The following is a 15,987-nucleotide window of genomic DNA, read 5'->3' as shown; positions in this document are numbered from 1 at the left end:
CTGGAGCCCGAACAACAACAATGGGGCCGAGCGAATTGAATCTGTGCAACGACGTTTTCTTCGCTTCGCGCTCCGTAAGCTGCCTTGGAGATACCCACTTCGTCTTCCAAGCTACGAGATTCGCTGCCAATTGATCGATGTCGAGCCCTTACGTATCCGAAGAGGTGTTTTCAGAGCCTTAACCGTCGCCGATTCTCTGCAAGGACGAATCGACTGCGCCGCAATTCTGCAACAATTGAACATTAATGTTCAACCTCGATCACTACGCAACTGTCTTATGCTGAGACTTCCACTTCTTCGAACTAATTATAGCTTAGGTAGCGCTATTTACGGCTTGCAGCGAGTGTTCAACCGAGTAGCGCCGATGTTCGATTTCCACTTGACACGGAATATGCTTCGCCGAAGATTCTCTGCCTTTTTTGCTGACCGAAGGCCCTTGACGCCCAACAGCTAAGTGTAAAATTTAAGAATTATGCATTTTTAGTAACTTGACAATGCCTTCCTAGTTATTTTCGTTTGTAACTGTAGTATATGTAGCCTGTATAATCTGTACTCTTTTTTACAACACATCATTGGGACTATTTTTAGTCTGTTGATGCAAACATAACAAATAAACAAACTGCAAGAACTCCTTTAGCTCGGACAAACAGTTCTTGAGAATTTTAAGAAATGCCGATTCTGTAGGTTTTATTCTACACAAAAAATGCATTTCAAGCAGGGAGGCCAGGCCAGTGAGTAATCATTTTGAAATTAAGTTAAAAACGAAAGTTGTCAAAGATTATATATTTTTTTTAAATCGTGACAAATCGCCTGCAAAGTTTCGTTATTTGTGGTACCAAAAACAGGAAGCATTTTTTTTAAGTTGAGAGTATATTCCACTAAATGGGTCACTTGATATATTCAGAAATGAACCTTTAATCATAACGATGATGTTTTGATCAATGTATATACGTTGTACAGTCATCCTACAATTAAGGGTCAACTAATAATTATTATGAATCAGTCAGTCCAGTGTGTTAGCAAACTGGAAGCTATCGATAGCTGGAATGTGATAAGGTTTAGAAAAGCCACGCTCCAGACCTCATGTTTTCAAACACCAGAATTTACATTTTTTATGGTCACAAGACCGAACACTAAGCTAAAATCTAAAGAAGAATTCTGACGTAATTTACTTAGAAACCTGTCTATTGGTAAACGATCGTTGTTGTCTGGGGAGTGGAAATTGGTGCAAAAGTAAAAGAAAACGTGCTTTTTTATGCTTTTCACCGTGTTACCGCCGAGTAAGTTTGTAAACAATAGTGGCTTAGATAGTATTTCTCTTATATGTTTTACAAACATCAAGCCAGTCAAAAGAACGACTGTGACGTCTGTGCTAATTCCGACAAGTTGGTTCAGTAAATATCAGAATATTATTACATAAGAAAACGGATTGCGTGAGAAAAGACACAATAATACACACCTTAAAATTTACATGAACATAAAAAAGAACACAACATTACAATAATAATCAAGTTTTTAATTCGCATAACATCACTGTTGGATAATACATGACATAATTCATATAATCTATCTGATTCCAGTATCCCTAACTCATTGTAAACAATCTGGACGGCCCTCTGTTCAATGGGAACTGTGGTACCGGTTGTAATGGCGGTGCTGAGTCTGCCAGAAATCCCATATACCTGTTCATAACACATTTCGATGGGTGCACGCACACATTAAAGGCATTCCGTACGTAGCCTAGTTTACAGGTGCAACCAATTCTGCATCCCGGGATGCACGGCATAACGTTCTGCCGGAAGAAACGTGGACAGCACTGTTGACAATTGGCCGTTGGACCACAGAAACGAAACACTTCGTTCTCACCGCATAGATCTGAAATGATGAAGTGTGATCAAATGGAACTTCGTTATGGGAATCACATTACCACTTAACCGTGAGCTTGTGAAGGCAAATGTTGCCGCAAAGGAAAACACCACCAGCAAATGTTTCATAGTTTACAAATTTTGAACACTGTTCCAAAAAATGTTAGGTAATTTCTTATACCGAAGAACAATTTACTTCTAGCCGCCAGCATTGGTTTAATGTTACTAACTCGGCTCTAATGCAAACGGTGTCGGCAGACGGCAACACTCACAAAGTTTCATCAAGCTTTATTGTTTATATTTGCTTTCTATGCGAAATCACGTAGTGATATTGTTCGCGCTTAGACGACAAAAACATCGGTAAGACTTCACCACTAGTACAACTAATAATTGTTTCCTTAAAGTTACATAAACTGAATCAGTATCAGTAAATGTCACTCGAATAAACTACCCCTTAACGCATAACAGTCCCATTAGAATATGAAATCAAGCAAAGGTGTGACTGTTATGCTATTATGGGCAGTAAACATATGCAAATCCAAATTTTCCTAAATAATTTATTAGTTTTCAGTAACACAATGATAAGGTAACTTTAACTATAAGGTAAAAAAAAAAATCAGTTCTAAAATACAAATATCGACTAGTAGCCATCAGATCTTACACAGTAAGTAACTAAATAAACGGACACCGCAGACTAGCTCACATGTTGAATGGTGTCGCCAGGCCACTGCCGATGGCCAAGGCTTTCTTGCTTATTTTCTGATTGATAAACCTTGAATACAGCGAACCGCCCGGGTTTCGCCTCGTCGGTCCCCGAGGAATATGATACGTATTCTAGAACCAACAACCAATTAACTGAGATTTCAGTATATACAACTAATGCGGTTTACCTTATTCTCGTGCGGAAACAGTGTCGTGATGCATCGGGAATAATTCTCCAACTGTAGTGCGGTAATCTTAGTATCGTACTCCATGTGATAATCGATCACAATCGCCGTCAGTTGACTTTGAAATGACTTTTCTAAACTGCCCAACTCCCCGGAGTGCAGAATCAACCTTCCTACGCTACAACTATTGAGTATATCCTTCAGAACCTCTACCGTCATTGGCCAAGTGAAGTTCTTATAGGAAATGTTAGGTACTGCTTTGTGAGACTTGTAAGTCTCAGCCATGATGGCACTATTCATCGTAGGTTCACTGCTACCGGTGTTTGGATACTTAATCAGTCGCGTTGCTGATATAGCATCCAGCTGGTCACCCGATCGCTTCCGGTAGGAAATCATCCGTAAGCTTCTCATCGGCAATCCTATGTCTATGCGCCACGATATGAGCGCCTCTCTGAAGTGAATCTTTGGCCCTAGTGGGCGTCCATCGAACAGAACATCAACGTCCTCGAAGCGCATCTTTTTCAAACATTCAACATCAATTTGCTGGGCTGCGAACAAATTTACACCATCAACATTTTTCATCAACAAATTACGAAAAACCATAGAAGGTAAATCACCTTCCAAAAGTGCCACAGTTTCCTCGCAAAGTCCTAATCGATTTAGACAAAGCGATCGTAGATCGCTATCACCCTGCGACAGATGACTGTTGGCGATTCCATTCAGGAGATCAGTTTCTTCGACGGCATAGAAAGGTTCACTTTTGATAATCAAATGGTCTAGCTTTTCTACCATTATCGAACTGGGATGAAAATTTTGCATTCGTTCTACTTGCCACCGATGCTGTTGCTGATGCTGATGCTGCTAACTAACAAACTAAAACCAACTAATACTAAAAAAAAGTGGAAACCGTCAAACTAATGCATCGGGATGGAAAATATAAACAAAGTACAACGTTATAGCATGAAAGGAAGGATATACAACATTAGGAAGAATGTGTTTGTGGTGTTTGTAGATTATTTAAGCAAGGAGCAATGACGTCAGAAGATGGGACTCTATACAATTATCTTTATAAGTGGCTTACAAGTGGATAGTTCGTTAAGCTACGTTGCATACTCTAATGGGGTGACATTCACTACATATCTTAGAGGAAAACGATCCACACTTCATAACTGATAGAATTTGAAACACTCCAACGAATGGGGGAAAACCTTCTGTTTTCCTCAAAGACTACGTTTGTCATTAACTCGGTAATTACAGAAATATTTTGAAACTTAACTGGGGATTTCCTTCCTAGATTCGCATAAAGGGATTCTTTTTTATTATCGGACAGATTTAGGCCGAAGGGTATCAGAATTTTATGCAGGGCTGGTGGTAGCGATCAATGCTGTCAAAAATAGTGATTTGGTCACTAAAATGTTGAAAAAATAATTGATCAAATAGTGACTTATAAAAATATGACGAAAAAGTGACCTAAGAGAAGAACGACTACTTTGATGGCATCTCAAAAACACTCATGTACGACATGAACTCTGAAAGCGAAAGATTCAATTGAAAGTTAATTTATCTAACCTGTAAAAATCTGGAAAACCATTTATTGGAATTTTATTTTTCCTGAAAATATCTGGAAGTCTCAGGGAATTTAATAATTTTATTACTAAAGATATTTTATAGAAAATAATGCATTATAATATACAAACATTTAATTTTCTTCGTTATTTTCATTCACACATTTAAGTTTAAACATCCAGAGTGGATTAATCTTGAGTAACAAATAAATATTAAAAAAAAATCAGAAGCTTAAAATATTTTTGTTTTGTTCTGGAATATGCACACTTATTATTTAGGCATGTTTTTGAAATTCTGTTATAAAAAAAGTTATAATACTTCTAGAAATTTTGAAATTTTCTTGCACCTTGGAATGGAATTTTATAATAATTTCTAAGGATCTCAATTCAAATCTTTAAGAAAAATGCCAACTGAAATCTGTTTTCCAGTTCTGAGTAATTTTAGATTTCATGTGAAGCCTGAGGTAGTTTTGAGTAGAGAGGGTCTAGTATAAGAGAGGAGCGGATTCAAAACAAACTGCATTGGCAACCTATGCGTAGGTGATTTCTAGCAACACTGCCAATGCAATCACGATAGGCGCTGCTCGATTGGCTCTGGCTTTGACAGTTCGTTTGAGTAGAGAGGGTCTAGTATAAAAGAGGAGCGGGTTGGCTCGTTTTGACCCAAACGAAGTGTCAAAGCCACAACCAATCGAGCAACTTCTATCTTGATTTCATTGGCAGTATTGCTAGAAACCGCCTAGGCATAAGTTGCCAAGGCAGTTTGTTTTGAATCCGCTGCTCGCTTCTACTTATACCCTCTCTAGTTTTGAGTAGAATTTCAAGAAACCCCTGAATCGGATTGAATTAAAATTAAATTTTAGTGAAAGCTCATAGGAATTTCTGAGAAGCAGACTCCTGTGAACTTCCAATGGCATTCTGAGTATAATTTCATGAAGTTTGTGGGAAAAAACGAATCCAGAGCATAAATCCTTGGAATTTGTTGGAGAATACTTAGGATGTGTGGGAGATGCTAAAAGGAGGCTTACAATTAAATGTGTGAATAACTCCAGGAAATCTTCAAAGAAATTCAAAAAAGAATTCCACGAGAGTTTGCCAAACAAATTATGAGGAGAAATCTAAGGAATTTGTGACGAGAAACGTAAAAGAATTGAGACTTTCAATGTGAATAGAATTCCTAGGGAATTAGTAAAATTCAAAAGGAAATCTGAAATGAAGTCAACGAAAATTCTGAGAATCGTTCCAAAGGGTTTCTTCCTGAAGGTAATTCCGAGGAAAATCCAAAGAAAATTGAATTCGGATGATAGTTCCTACGAAATTTTGAGGAATATGTCAATGGAATTGCGAGAAGTATACTAAGTAAATACCGGTGATATTTTTTAGAGAATTCATAGAAGCGTTCCAAGTGTATTTCTAGAATGTCTCAGCGAATGCTGAGGAGAACTCCAAGTGAATTTTCATGAGAAATCTCTGTTGAATATGGAACGGACTATTCTGAGGTCTTCAGAACTACTTGAAAGTTCCCAAAATTTTCCCGAAGTTAATGAAACTATCTTGAAGTCTTTTATAGTTTGAGAAACTAGCCTGATGCTCACAATAATTCTCATCAAATTTGTAAACTTTCCTGAACTTTTTCGGACTTCCTAAAGTTTTCATAATTTTTTAATTAATTTTTTTTCTAACGATCGTGGACCTTCTCTAAAGTTTTAAAAATTCGCTGAAGTTCTCGAAACTTCTCCAAAATAATTTCCCTAATGTTAACGGAACTGCTCTGAGGTTCTCTGTTCTTTCTTGAAGTTCTCGAAAATGTTTGCAGCCTGGATTTAATTTAACTGTCCTAAACATGTTTACGCTTCCGTGAACTTCTAAACTTATAGGAAGACCTCAATGATTTTCTTAAAATCACTAAACTGCCGGTAACCGAAAGTCAGTCCCATCTGTATTTTTTTTTGAGTTAGCATGATTATTCAGTAGGATCTTTATATGTTTTTTTACTGTGCTATTTAAATTTTTTTGTTAAAAAAGAAATAAAAACCATACCAAATCGAATTGTTCTAAAGCGAAAAATAACTACAAGTCAGTCCCATTAGGAAAAAATATATGATTTCATTAAATAAACTAGAAAACAACGTCCCAGCTATAAAAAGGTTATCTTTCATTCAATTTCACTTAATAAATTTTGGTATCCATGACTTATCAAAAACCTAAACCTAATCCTTGTCAACCCCCTTAAGCAACCCAATTTCGTTACTTCATTATGATGGCTACCAAGCCTTTGGGATTTTTTTCTAATTAGAGATTTGAATAGATTTTTCTCCTATACTTTACTTAAAAGCCTTGGTTATTATTAGTTATGTAGGTTCCGATTCTACACGTTGTAGTTTCATTTTTAGTGATCTTGACATTTTTACCTAGGGGATGAGTATTTGAGGTGAAAGTGGATCGGTTTAGAATGACTAACTTCATCGATTTTTTACAAAATAACGCAGCGCTCAATCGAAAAAAATCTTCCGTGCAAAGAACTAAACTCGCTATCTCTAGCAATGTTTACAAGATCGATTTATTTTGGAGGCGAACCAGCCCCAGGCTGAAAGCCTCCCTAATAAAGATAAATTAATTAATTAAGATCGATTTATTGTTTAAATTTTCTGTAAACCATTTTCTAAGTTCAATTTTAGGACCACAAGCATAGTGGTTGCTAACTTTGCTCATCAATTACACAAGTATTTCGTATGAAATGTCACATTTCACTCCCGTAGATCGTTTCAAAATATTGTTAGGAACAGTTCCTCCGAAGACAACATACCTGTAAAATGCATTATTTCAATGCAAACCATTTTTTGTAACGCAATTCCAAGCATTAGATTTCGTTTTCCCAAGCAATCAACTGGCTTTGCATTTATCTGTGCGTAAACATGCTCCAAATTGAAGAACAATAGGGGTATTCACAAAGCGCATCGTAAACGTATACACCTTCGTAAATGTGTAAACTTCCATTACACTCCAATTGACCCTGGTATTTTTACGATAGTGTATATGTTTACAATGCGCATAGTGAATACCCCTAATGTGATTTGGAACGCTTGCACAAAACAAAGAAACGAAAAAAAAAGCCACACGACTAGGCGATCCATGAATGAATTAGCAAGAAAAATCATAAGCACCGTCAGCAGGATCAAGCTCGCGCGTGACGTTTTCCATTCGCATTAATTGATGCATATTGTAAGATATCTTTTGGTATTTCAATTCGAAATATTTTGCGAAAATTATCGATAATTGAAAACGGATGCTATTCAGCAATGTCATCTATGCGTTATTGCAAGAACTCCATTAAAGGGTGATACGGTCAAAATTTGGTCAAGGGAAAACGCGTGTAAATCGGGGAAATCGTTTATTTAAAAAATCAAATTAAATTTCTTTTTCAAGTTCAATTAGTATAAAATTCAGGAAAAATATTCAGTTAGGCTTCCGCTTTTCCAAATCCGAATTGCCGGGCCTTACGCTTGACCCCTGCCATCAGATTTTGTACAGCCACCTTATCCACCTTCTTCGCCGCAGAAAGCCAGTTTGCCTTGAACTGCTGCTCGCCCTTAGCAGTTTTTTGGTCTTCTTTAGGTTCCGCTTGACAATAGCCCAGTATTTCTCAATTGGGCGGAGCTCTGGCGTGTTGGGAGGGTTCTTGTCCTTGGGAACCACCTGCACGTTGTTGGCGGCGTACCACTCCATGGCCTTTTTACCGTAATGGCAAGATGCCAAATCCGGCCAAAACAGTACGGAACAACCGTGTTTCTTCAGGAAAGGCAGCAGACGTTTATTCAAACACTCTTTCACGTAAATTTCTTGGTTGACAGTCCCGGAAGCTATGAAAATTCTGCTTTTCAAGCCACAGGTACAGATGGCTTGCCAACCAGATATTTCTTTGCGAACTTTGACAGTTTCATGTGCTTGAAAACATCTGCTACCTTTCCCCTTTCTTTTGCCGTATAAAACTCCTGTCCCGGAAGCTGCTTGTAGTCGGCTTTGACGTAGGTTTCGTCGTCCATTACCACGCAGTCAAACTTCGTCAGCATCGTCGTGTACAGCCTCCGGGATCGCGCTTTGGCCGTCGTATTTTGTTTATCATCGCGATTTGGAGTCACTACCTTCTTGTAAGTCGATAGTCCGGCTCGTTTTTTGGCTCGATGCACGGTTGTAGACGATACACCCAGCTTATTTGCGGCATCTCGGAGAGAGAGGTTAGGGTTTCGCTTGAAACTACCGGCAACTCTCTTTGTCGTCTCAGCGGCTTCCGGTTTTCGATTTCCCCCCGATCCAGACTTCCTGGCTGTCGACAAAAGTTTCCCAAACACTTTAATTACATTTGTTACGGTTGATTTGGCAACTTTTAGCGATTTTGGCAACTTTGCGTGCGAGTAGCTCGGATTTTCACGATGCGCGAGCAAAATTTTGATACGCTGCTCTTCTTGCTTGGACGGCATTTTGACAACTGAAGAGTGAATTCCAAAATCAAAATAGGAGCAACATTCTACACACACACACCTTCAAAATGAGGGGTGTTCAGGTTTTTTAAATGCAAAATTGAAAGAAATACGTCAAGTTGATATTGACCAAATTTTGACCGTATAACCCTTTATGAAATAAATAGTAAAAATATTTCTAAATTGAGAGTATTTCTAAGTCGTGTTGGAAACGATTGATATATCTGGATATTTTTAAAGATAAATTGAACTATTTTAGAAATCACCCACCTTTGCCATTGCTTAATGAAATATTTTTCAAAACAAAAGGTTCCTAGATTTTCACATGTTGTTTCACAAGTACTTGAGGATATTCTGCGAAAATTTCAGCCTATTTGATGAAGGTATGCAGATGTGTCCCTGAGGACTTCCCTATAGTTCGGAAAAACTTCCCCGAACATCGGCAGAACTTCCCTGAACTTCAACAGAACTTCTCTGAATTTCCGCAGAACTTCCCTGAACTTCGGAAGGACTTTCCTGAACTTCGGCAGGCCTTCCCTGAACTACGGTAAGACTTTCCTGAGCATTAGTAGGACTACCCTGAACTTGGAATCTTGGAATTGAAGTTGTCATTTTAGTAGTAGAATTATTATAATTATATTGTTTACGAATATGTTCAAAATTTTAATACTTCTCATTTTTCTAATTTGCAATGCTTGTTGGTATTGGTGCATTTCGAATTTGGGTGTGGTTTGAACGGATGTGGATTCAGTATCAACGGAAAATTATTAACTTTCACCTTAAGGGGGTTAGGTTTTTGATAAGTCTTTAGTGGGAATGACACTGATGAACGCTAATGTCACTTCTATGCAAATATTAATCAACTTTCAACTTTTAGATGCAAAACAAAGCTAATAAAAGTTTCTTCGAGAGCGTGGTTCAAAGGTCTGGATGTAAGTCGGGGATTCATTCGAGTGATGTCAAGACTTATGTCCAACCACTACTCGCTAGACGCACATCTTTATAGAATAAACCTCGTTGACAGCAATATATGTAGGTGCAGAACCGGTTATGATGACATCGATCTCGCAGTTTAGTATTGCCCGGGTAATGACGCCTCCAGAGCACGACTGTTGGATACCCTAGTGGCCCGAGGTAGACAACCCTTCCGTGAAATAAGAGATGTATTGGGAACACGTGATCTTCCCTACATGCAAGCGATCTACGAATTCCTTTGTTTGTCTGATGTTAGAGTTTGATGTGACCATCCCCTCCTTTCCAAACAATTTCCAGCCATTGTGTCCCAGTCTTATTATCCTCCTGTTCCTGTGCTACTTGCCCCTGCCCAGTCAGGATTTGGTCAACCGTCCGAGAGTAGTATCTGAAGGAGGCTTCAGAAACCAGTTTCCTACCTAGCTCCTTCCAATCGAAATTGTTACCCATTAACCTCGAGCTCGCCACGATTAATTGGTACCCAATACTAACCTAGAACTACTGCTATTTAAAATGTAAATCCAAACATTACTGATTTTGGCTCCGCAAAGTGTCACACACGACTGAGCCTAGTAAATAAACGAACTAGTTAAAAAAAAGCTAATAAAGCGAATATATTACTTATTTGATGGCTTCTACACAACCAACCACTCTTGTTGAATAACATAAACATCAAAAGTGCTTTCTCAACAACTAAACAACCTGTACTGTGTACTCAACTAATAAGCTGTGTTAGCGCTACTTTGGAAGCTATTTTACAGTCAACTAGGTTTATTTTTAGACGTGTGCAGTTTTACAGCTTTTACTCTGCTTCTTTACTACTAGTCGAGAAGAGTGATTCATGTGCACTATTATAAAGCCTCTACTCAGCGATCTTTTTGTAGAACGGCATGTACATTTGTTTACGTCAGATTAAAGTGATGGCGTAGCGAAGTTGGTAGTATCAAGGTTCGCCAATGCGGTCATCTTGAGTTAGATTCCAGGGTTCCGGTACAGTGTAAATGATTTGGTGGTGTGCTTATAACTAATTTCGATTAATTTAATTCGCAGTAAATTCCTCCACCAAAAAAAAAGCGTAAACAGAAAACTGTCTAGTGATTATTTGAAAATCGGGTAAAGGTTGAGTAAGCGCCTTTCAAGTTCACACACAACTAAACAGCATAATAACGGCTGTATAGAAGCGTAAATGGATATGCAATAAGAGCTTGCCACTACCGTCCCAACAGCCATAAGTAGCTGACAAGTTCGCCAGATTTGCTTGTATAGAGGTTGAGTAAATGTTTCCTCATATCGTATAACATTTGAATACAGCTTGAGCCTGTATAAATGAAATGAGTAAAGCGTTTACATTGCAAAAATTGTTAGTTGGGCACATTGTAGTCGAAATACGTATCTTTCATGGATACCAAAAATAATTAAATTTAAAAAATACATAGGGGAAATGGCTCTAATTTTGGCCTATCGATCTAAGATTGGGCCCATCGCTAAAAATCTGCTATTTATCAATTTTATCTAGATGAACACGGCATTGAGACGGTACTAATGAATATTTTTGGTTGCTATTGAAAATTTAGTCGATTGCTGAATTTATGTATGGGCCCAAACTAGGGGCATTTAGGCCGACATTACATCCCTTTCCCCTATTGTTTGCTGTTTTATTTAAGCATTCCGCTAACAACCCAATTTCATTACTTCAATATCTTAAGAAGTTCAAGGCAGGAACCAACTTTACGGCACTTGTAAGATCTGTCGCGGAAGAGAACCAGATACTGCAACCACACTGTCCGTTACTCCAACGGATCGACATCACGGACCCCCATATGTCCGTATTACACTGTATTCTCGGCAGAAGCGGTCGCCGCTTTTATTACTGCTACTACACCCTCACACCCTCAGTTACAACTACATTATAACCACAGACAAACAGACATAACACATTGTATATTTCTTACTGTAAAACATCGTCGCTAAAACATTACCGCCTTCTGTTGAGTACACTGTGGTGGGTAGTACGCTGAACAGATGGCGGTAGTGTGTAAACGTCAAACGCAAGGGAATTGACTATGCGCGCCACAGGTGGCGGTACTACCAACTACGATACTTTTAAATTGACCGTTAAATGCTTGTTCGATGAACAACTTGCGAGTGTTATGTTTATAACTATTAGTGCAATGGATGAACGTTAGTTTCGGGGTCATGTTAGTATTATAGTTTTGTTAGTATTGACCCGTATTCAGACCTGTCGGCCCCTCGAACACTAGTCGCAGGCAGTTGTTGTTAGGACATGCGACACTGTCACTGCTACTATGTTAGAGGTATGACCAGTCAAGTTTCGAAGTGCAAAAAAACTGTTAGAACTTACTTATAAATTAACTTTACACTCAAAGTAAACTATTAACCTTAGCATTACAAAAGCGAATTTAAAATTACTATTTTAATTTATGCTAATATTAAAATTTTGATAAAACTACAATTTACGGCTCCGTGAAATTAACTCGCTTGAACCTTTCAAATCAATGAACTGGAGAAAAACTAAAATTTTAACAAATTGCAAAAAAAATCATAGCGACACTTGACAAATCATCATCAAGCCCCTCATCCTTGGACAGGGGGTTACGCGGTATTCCAAGAAAATCATAACAGAAAAAAGAAAACGATAATTTTCATAGCGAAAATGGTAAGAGACACCATAAGAAGTTTTCAAGCATGCGAAAAATATTAGAAACATTTTCATTACCCTAACAATGATTTTTCCAGCGTTCCTCCACCGTAAAAATATTTGTAGAAAACATCTTTCAGATATATTTTTTATGGATTACTGTGATAATTTCCTGTTTGTGCAACGTCATCTTCATGTACAACTACCCTACCCGCTGTAACTACTATACAAAGAAATATAGAAAACAATATAGTATCTCGAACACCTCCGCCATGGCAGGACGGTCAAGCAAACTGTGTTTTATTTATTTCCATCTCCGTACCTATCACAACGATCATAAACACAACGTAGGGATCCCGCCCGTGCACGATCATTTCCTTATCATTTTACCACACAACGTTCTGTCTACGATACTTGGTACGTAATGTCCAGGTCAAGGAAAACATAACACATCAATTAAAATTTTCCGGAAAAATTAACCACACCAATTTTTTGAAATTTGTTTTCGTTCATCCTTATAACCACAAATTCTACCTGTGGAAAAAATTTCATAAAATTCTCGTCCGTCCGGCCCATTTTGTTCGAAAGTAAAAAAAAAAAATCTCCATTTTTTAACCTATCTGGTTATTACGATACTCTTCATGCAAATAATAAGTCGTTGTATCATTCTAATCCCATTTAATACATTCAATTCTGTTTTTATGCGATTTTTTTAGCCTCTATTTTCGATCGTGTGATCCCAACTTTCAGCCAAATTTGCGAATTGTTTCAAAAAATTAAAAAAAAATCGAAGGTGGTGAGGGGTGTACCCATCCTGCATGATGGGAAAATCGAAAAAAAAAACTAAAATCGCGTAAAAACAGAATTGAGTGTACCTATTACATAAAGCGATTAACAATCACCAAGTTAATATGCATATTTGAAGAAATTCTGATACCACTTCTCAAAAATGAACATTATTAAGACGAGTCGAGCCTCCAAATTCATCTCCAATCGCACCATCGTAGGCCGGTTATTTGTGCAAAACAACCTCTACAACCATAACATCCAATCCATTATACCCACTATGACAAAATTGCCACGGTCGTTCTCCTTCATACACTTAACCATATCGGTGTAGACGTGCCTGCGCTGCGCGACCTAAGGCGACTATCATGACCTGACGGCGACTTCGACTTCACACACTCAATCACTAGCTCCTGTTCCATATGGAACGAAAGTGAATGCAAAGCTTGTGTGTATGTTTCCAATCCTCCCGCTTTGCTTATCAAAATATCATCGCAACAGGCCCACTCCGAGTGTGTTTCATGAGTCGTGTGTTGTAGTCGTACGCAAGATAGAAGAAGGCAACCATGTCGATCCGCAACTTGACAACTGCTGCTAAATTTCTGACCAAAGGTCTAAGGCCTGGCAATGTGTTGGCCGGAACTGGATGTCGAGCCATATCCCACTATCCGATTGATGAATCGATTTTTGGACTAACCGAGGAACAGCAGCAGGTTTGGATAGATACTTTTTATCGCTTTTTACTTAGTGACGTACTTAATGGAATATTATTATTGGTCTGGTTTTGCAGTTACGTCAGACAGTGTTCAATTTTGCGCAAAAAGAATTGGCCCCCTTTGCACAGGAGATCGATAAGCAGAATGAGTTCAAGTAAGTATCCTTCAACAACAACACAACCGCCCACAAAGATTATGCAAATAAATGCCGGACTTTTACAGAGACCTCCGCAACTTTTGGAAGAAGATGGGCGATCTCGGTCTCCTTGGTCCCACCGTGCAGCCGGAATACGGTGGCCTTGGTGGAACCTATCTGGATCATTGCGTTATCAACGAGGAAATCTCCCGCGCTTCCGGAGCAATTTCTCTGTCCTACGGAGCTCATTCGAACCTGTGCGTCAACCAAATCCATCGCAACGGAACAGAGGAACAGAAGGTCACCTACCTGCCGAAGCTGATCTCCGGAGAACACATCGGTGCGTTGGCCATGTCTGAAGTAGGATCCGGAAGTGATGTCGTTTCCATGAAGACAAAGGCTGAAAAGAAGGGTGACTACTACGTGCTGAACGGAAATAAATTCTGGATCACCAACGGCCCCGACGCCGACACGTACATCATCTATGCGAGAACGGACTCCAGCGCGAAACCTCAGCACGGAATTACGGCGTTTATTGTCGAGCGAGATACCCCTGGCTTCTCGCGAGGACCCAAGTTGGATAAACTTGGCATCCGAGGCAGTGGAACATGTGAACTGATCTTCGAAGATGTGAAGATTCCTGCTAAGAACATTCTCGGAGCACTGAACAAGGGTGTCTATGTGCTCATGTCCGGCTTGGATTACGAGCGATTGGTGCTGGCTGCCGGACCGGTCGGACTGATGCAAGCGGCCTGTGATGTAGCCTTCGAGTACGCTCACAGCCGAAAGCAATTCAACACCCGTATCGGTGAATTCCAGCTGATCCAGGGTAAAATGGCTGACATGTATACGACCATGAACGCTTGCCGAGCTTACCTGTACTCGGTGGCCCGGTCTTGCGATATGGGCAAGGCGAACCCGAAGGATTGCGCCGGAGTCATACTGTACTGCGCGGAAAAGGCGACCCAGATTGGGCTGGATGCTATTCAGATTCTGGGTGGAAACGGATACATCAACGACTACCCTGCCGGACGTATTATGCGTGATGCCAAGCTGTACGAAATTGGGGCCGGTACGTCGGAAATCCGCCGGATGATTATCGGACGTGCTCTCAACAATGAGTACAAGTAGACTGCGGGTGGAAAAATGACGACCGAAGGGTTTGCGGGTAGTAGATAAACAACTCAGATATATTTCACGTAAAACGTGAATCGTAACGAATGTGCATTTAGACAAAGCAGTGCCTTATATTTTTACCATAGTAAGACTAATGAAGCAGCTTCTTCTTATTTCGATTGATTTTTTTTTTTTAAATAAACACATGAATCCTATGCATTTTAATAATCTCATTTACCTTGAACCATCAGCTCAACACGTTCCAGCATTTCCCATTTTGTATCTAGGCCTATCGAAAAGCTTGCTAATTTCACATGAACAGACATATTTTAACATTTTAAAGAAAGTTTAGATGTTGGCTCCATTTTCACTATATGAACATTATCCCATTTACGAATTTGAAAATTTTCACAACATTACACTTGCTATTACAACCTGATAATAATTAAAACAGCATTATGCATTGCTTTATAAATACTATATTTACACGATTCTTATTTTTTTAGGATTTAAACAACTAGAACTTCAACCGTTGGCGGTTGGATATTAATTTTTTACCAAACAACAAAGTGTTAATTTCATATTTCACACGACTGAAGACTAAGGCTGTGAACCATTTGCCGAGTTAAATTTAACTCGTGGTTAAAAGTGACATTTCGAAAGTTATTTCTTATGTTCGAAAATCCCCGTGCTGTCGATCGACCGGTTTTCGAGCCACGGTCGTCAAAATTTAACTTCTTGTCTGTCAGAAGTAACCACGCTCGGATAGCAGGGTTAATCGATAACTTTTCATCTGTCAAATTTTAA

At 38.9% G+C, this 15,987-nt stretch overlaps 2 protein-coding genes across 2 annotated transcripts; one reads left to right on the top strand and one right to left on the bottom strand.

The window, feature by feature from the left end:
- Positions 1–2,494: 2,494 nt before the first annotated feature.
- LOC135703367 (uncharacterized) lies at positions 2,495–15,622 on the bottom strand. The gene is made up of 4 exons (XM_065224561.1): positions 15,419–15,622; positions 3,370–3,641; positions 2,756–3,300; positions 2,495–2,699 (listed from the first exon to the last, which is right to left on the bottom strand). The coding sequence occupies exons 2-4, from the start codon at positions 3,569–3,571 to the stop codon at positions 2,565–2,567; spliced, it is 882 nt and encodes a 293-aa protein (XP_065080633.1). The 5' UTR covers positions 3,572–3,641; positions 15,419–15,622; the 3' UTR covers positions 2,495–2,564.
- Positions 13,753–15,371, top strand: LOC135703366 (isovaleryl-CoA dehydrogenase, mitochondrial). The gene is made up of 3 exons (XM_065224560.1): positions 13,753–13,925; positions 14,003–14,082; positions 14,151–15,371. The coding sequence occupies exons 1-3, from the start codon at positions 13,779–13,781 to the stop codon at positions 15,193–15,195; spliced, it is 1,272 nt and encodes a 423-aa protein (XP_065080632.1). The 5' UTR covers positions 13,753–13,778; the 3' UTR covers positions 15,196–15,371.
- Positions 15,623–15,987: the final 365 nt, after the last annotated feature.

This window comes from Ochlerotatus camptorhynchus, unplaced genomic scaffold (assembly GCF_037179485.1).
Source record: "Ochlerotatus camptorhynchus isolate MF236.1 unplaced genomic scaffold, CSIRO-AGI_Acam_v1.1 ptg000213l, whole genome shotgun sequence".
In the NCBI taxonomy this organism is placed as follows: domain Eukaryota; kingdom Metazoa; phylum Arthropoda; class Insecta; order Diptera; family Culicidae; genus Ochlerotatus; species Ochlerotatus camptorhynchus.
Note: the sequence above shows the minus strand (reverse complement) of the source record. Positions and strands in the feature narration are given on the sequence as shown.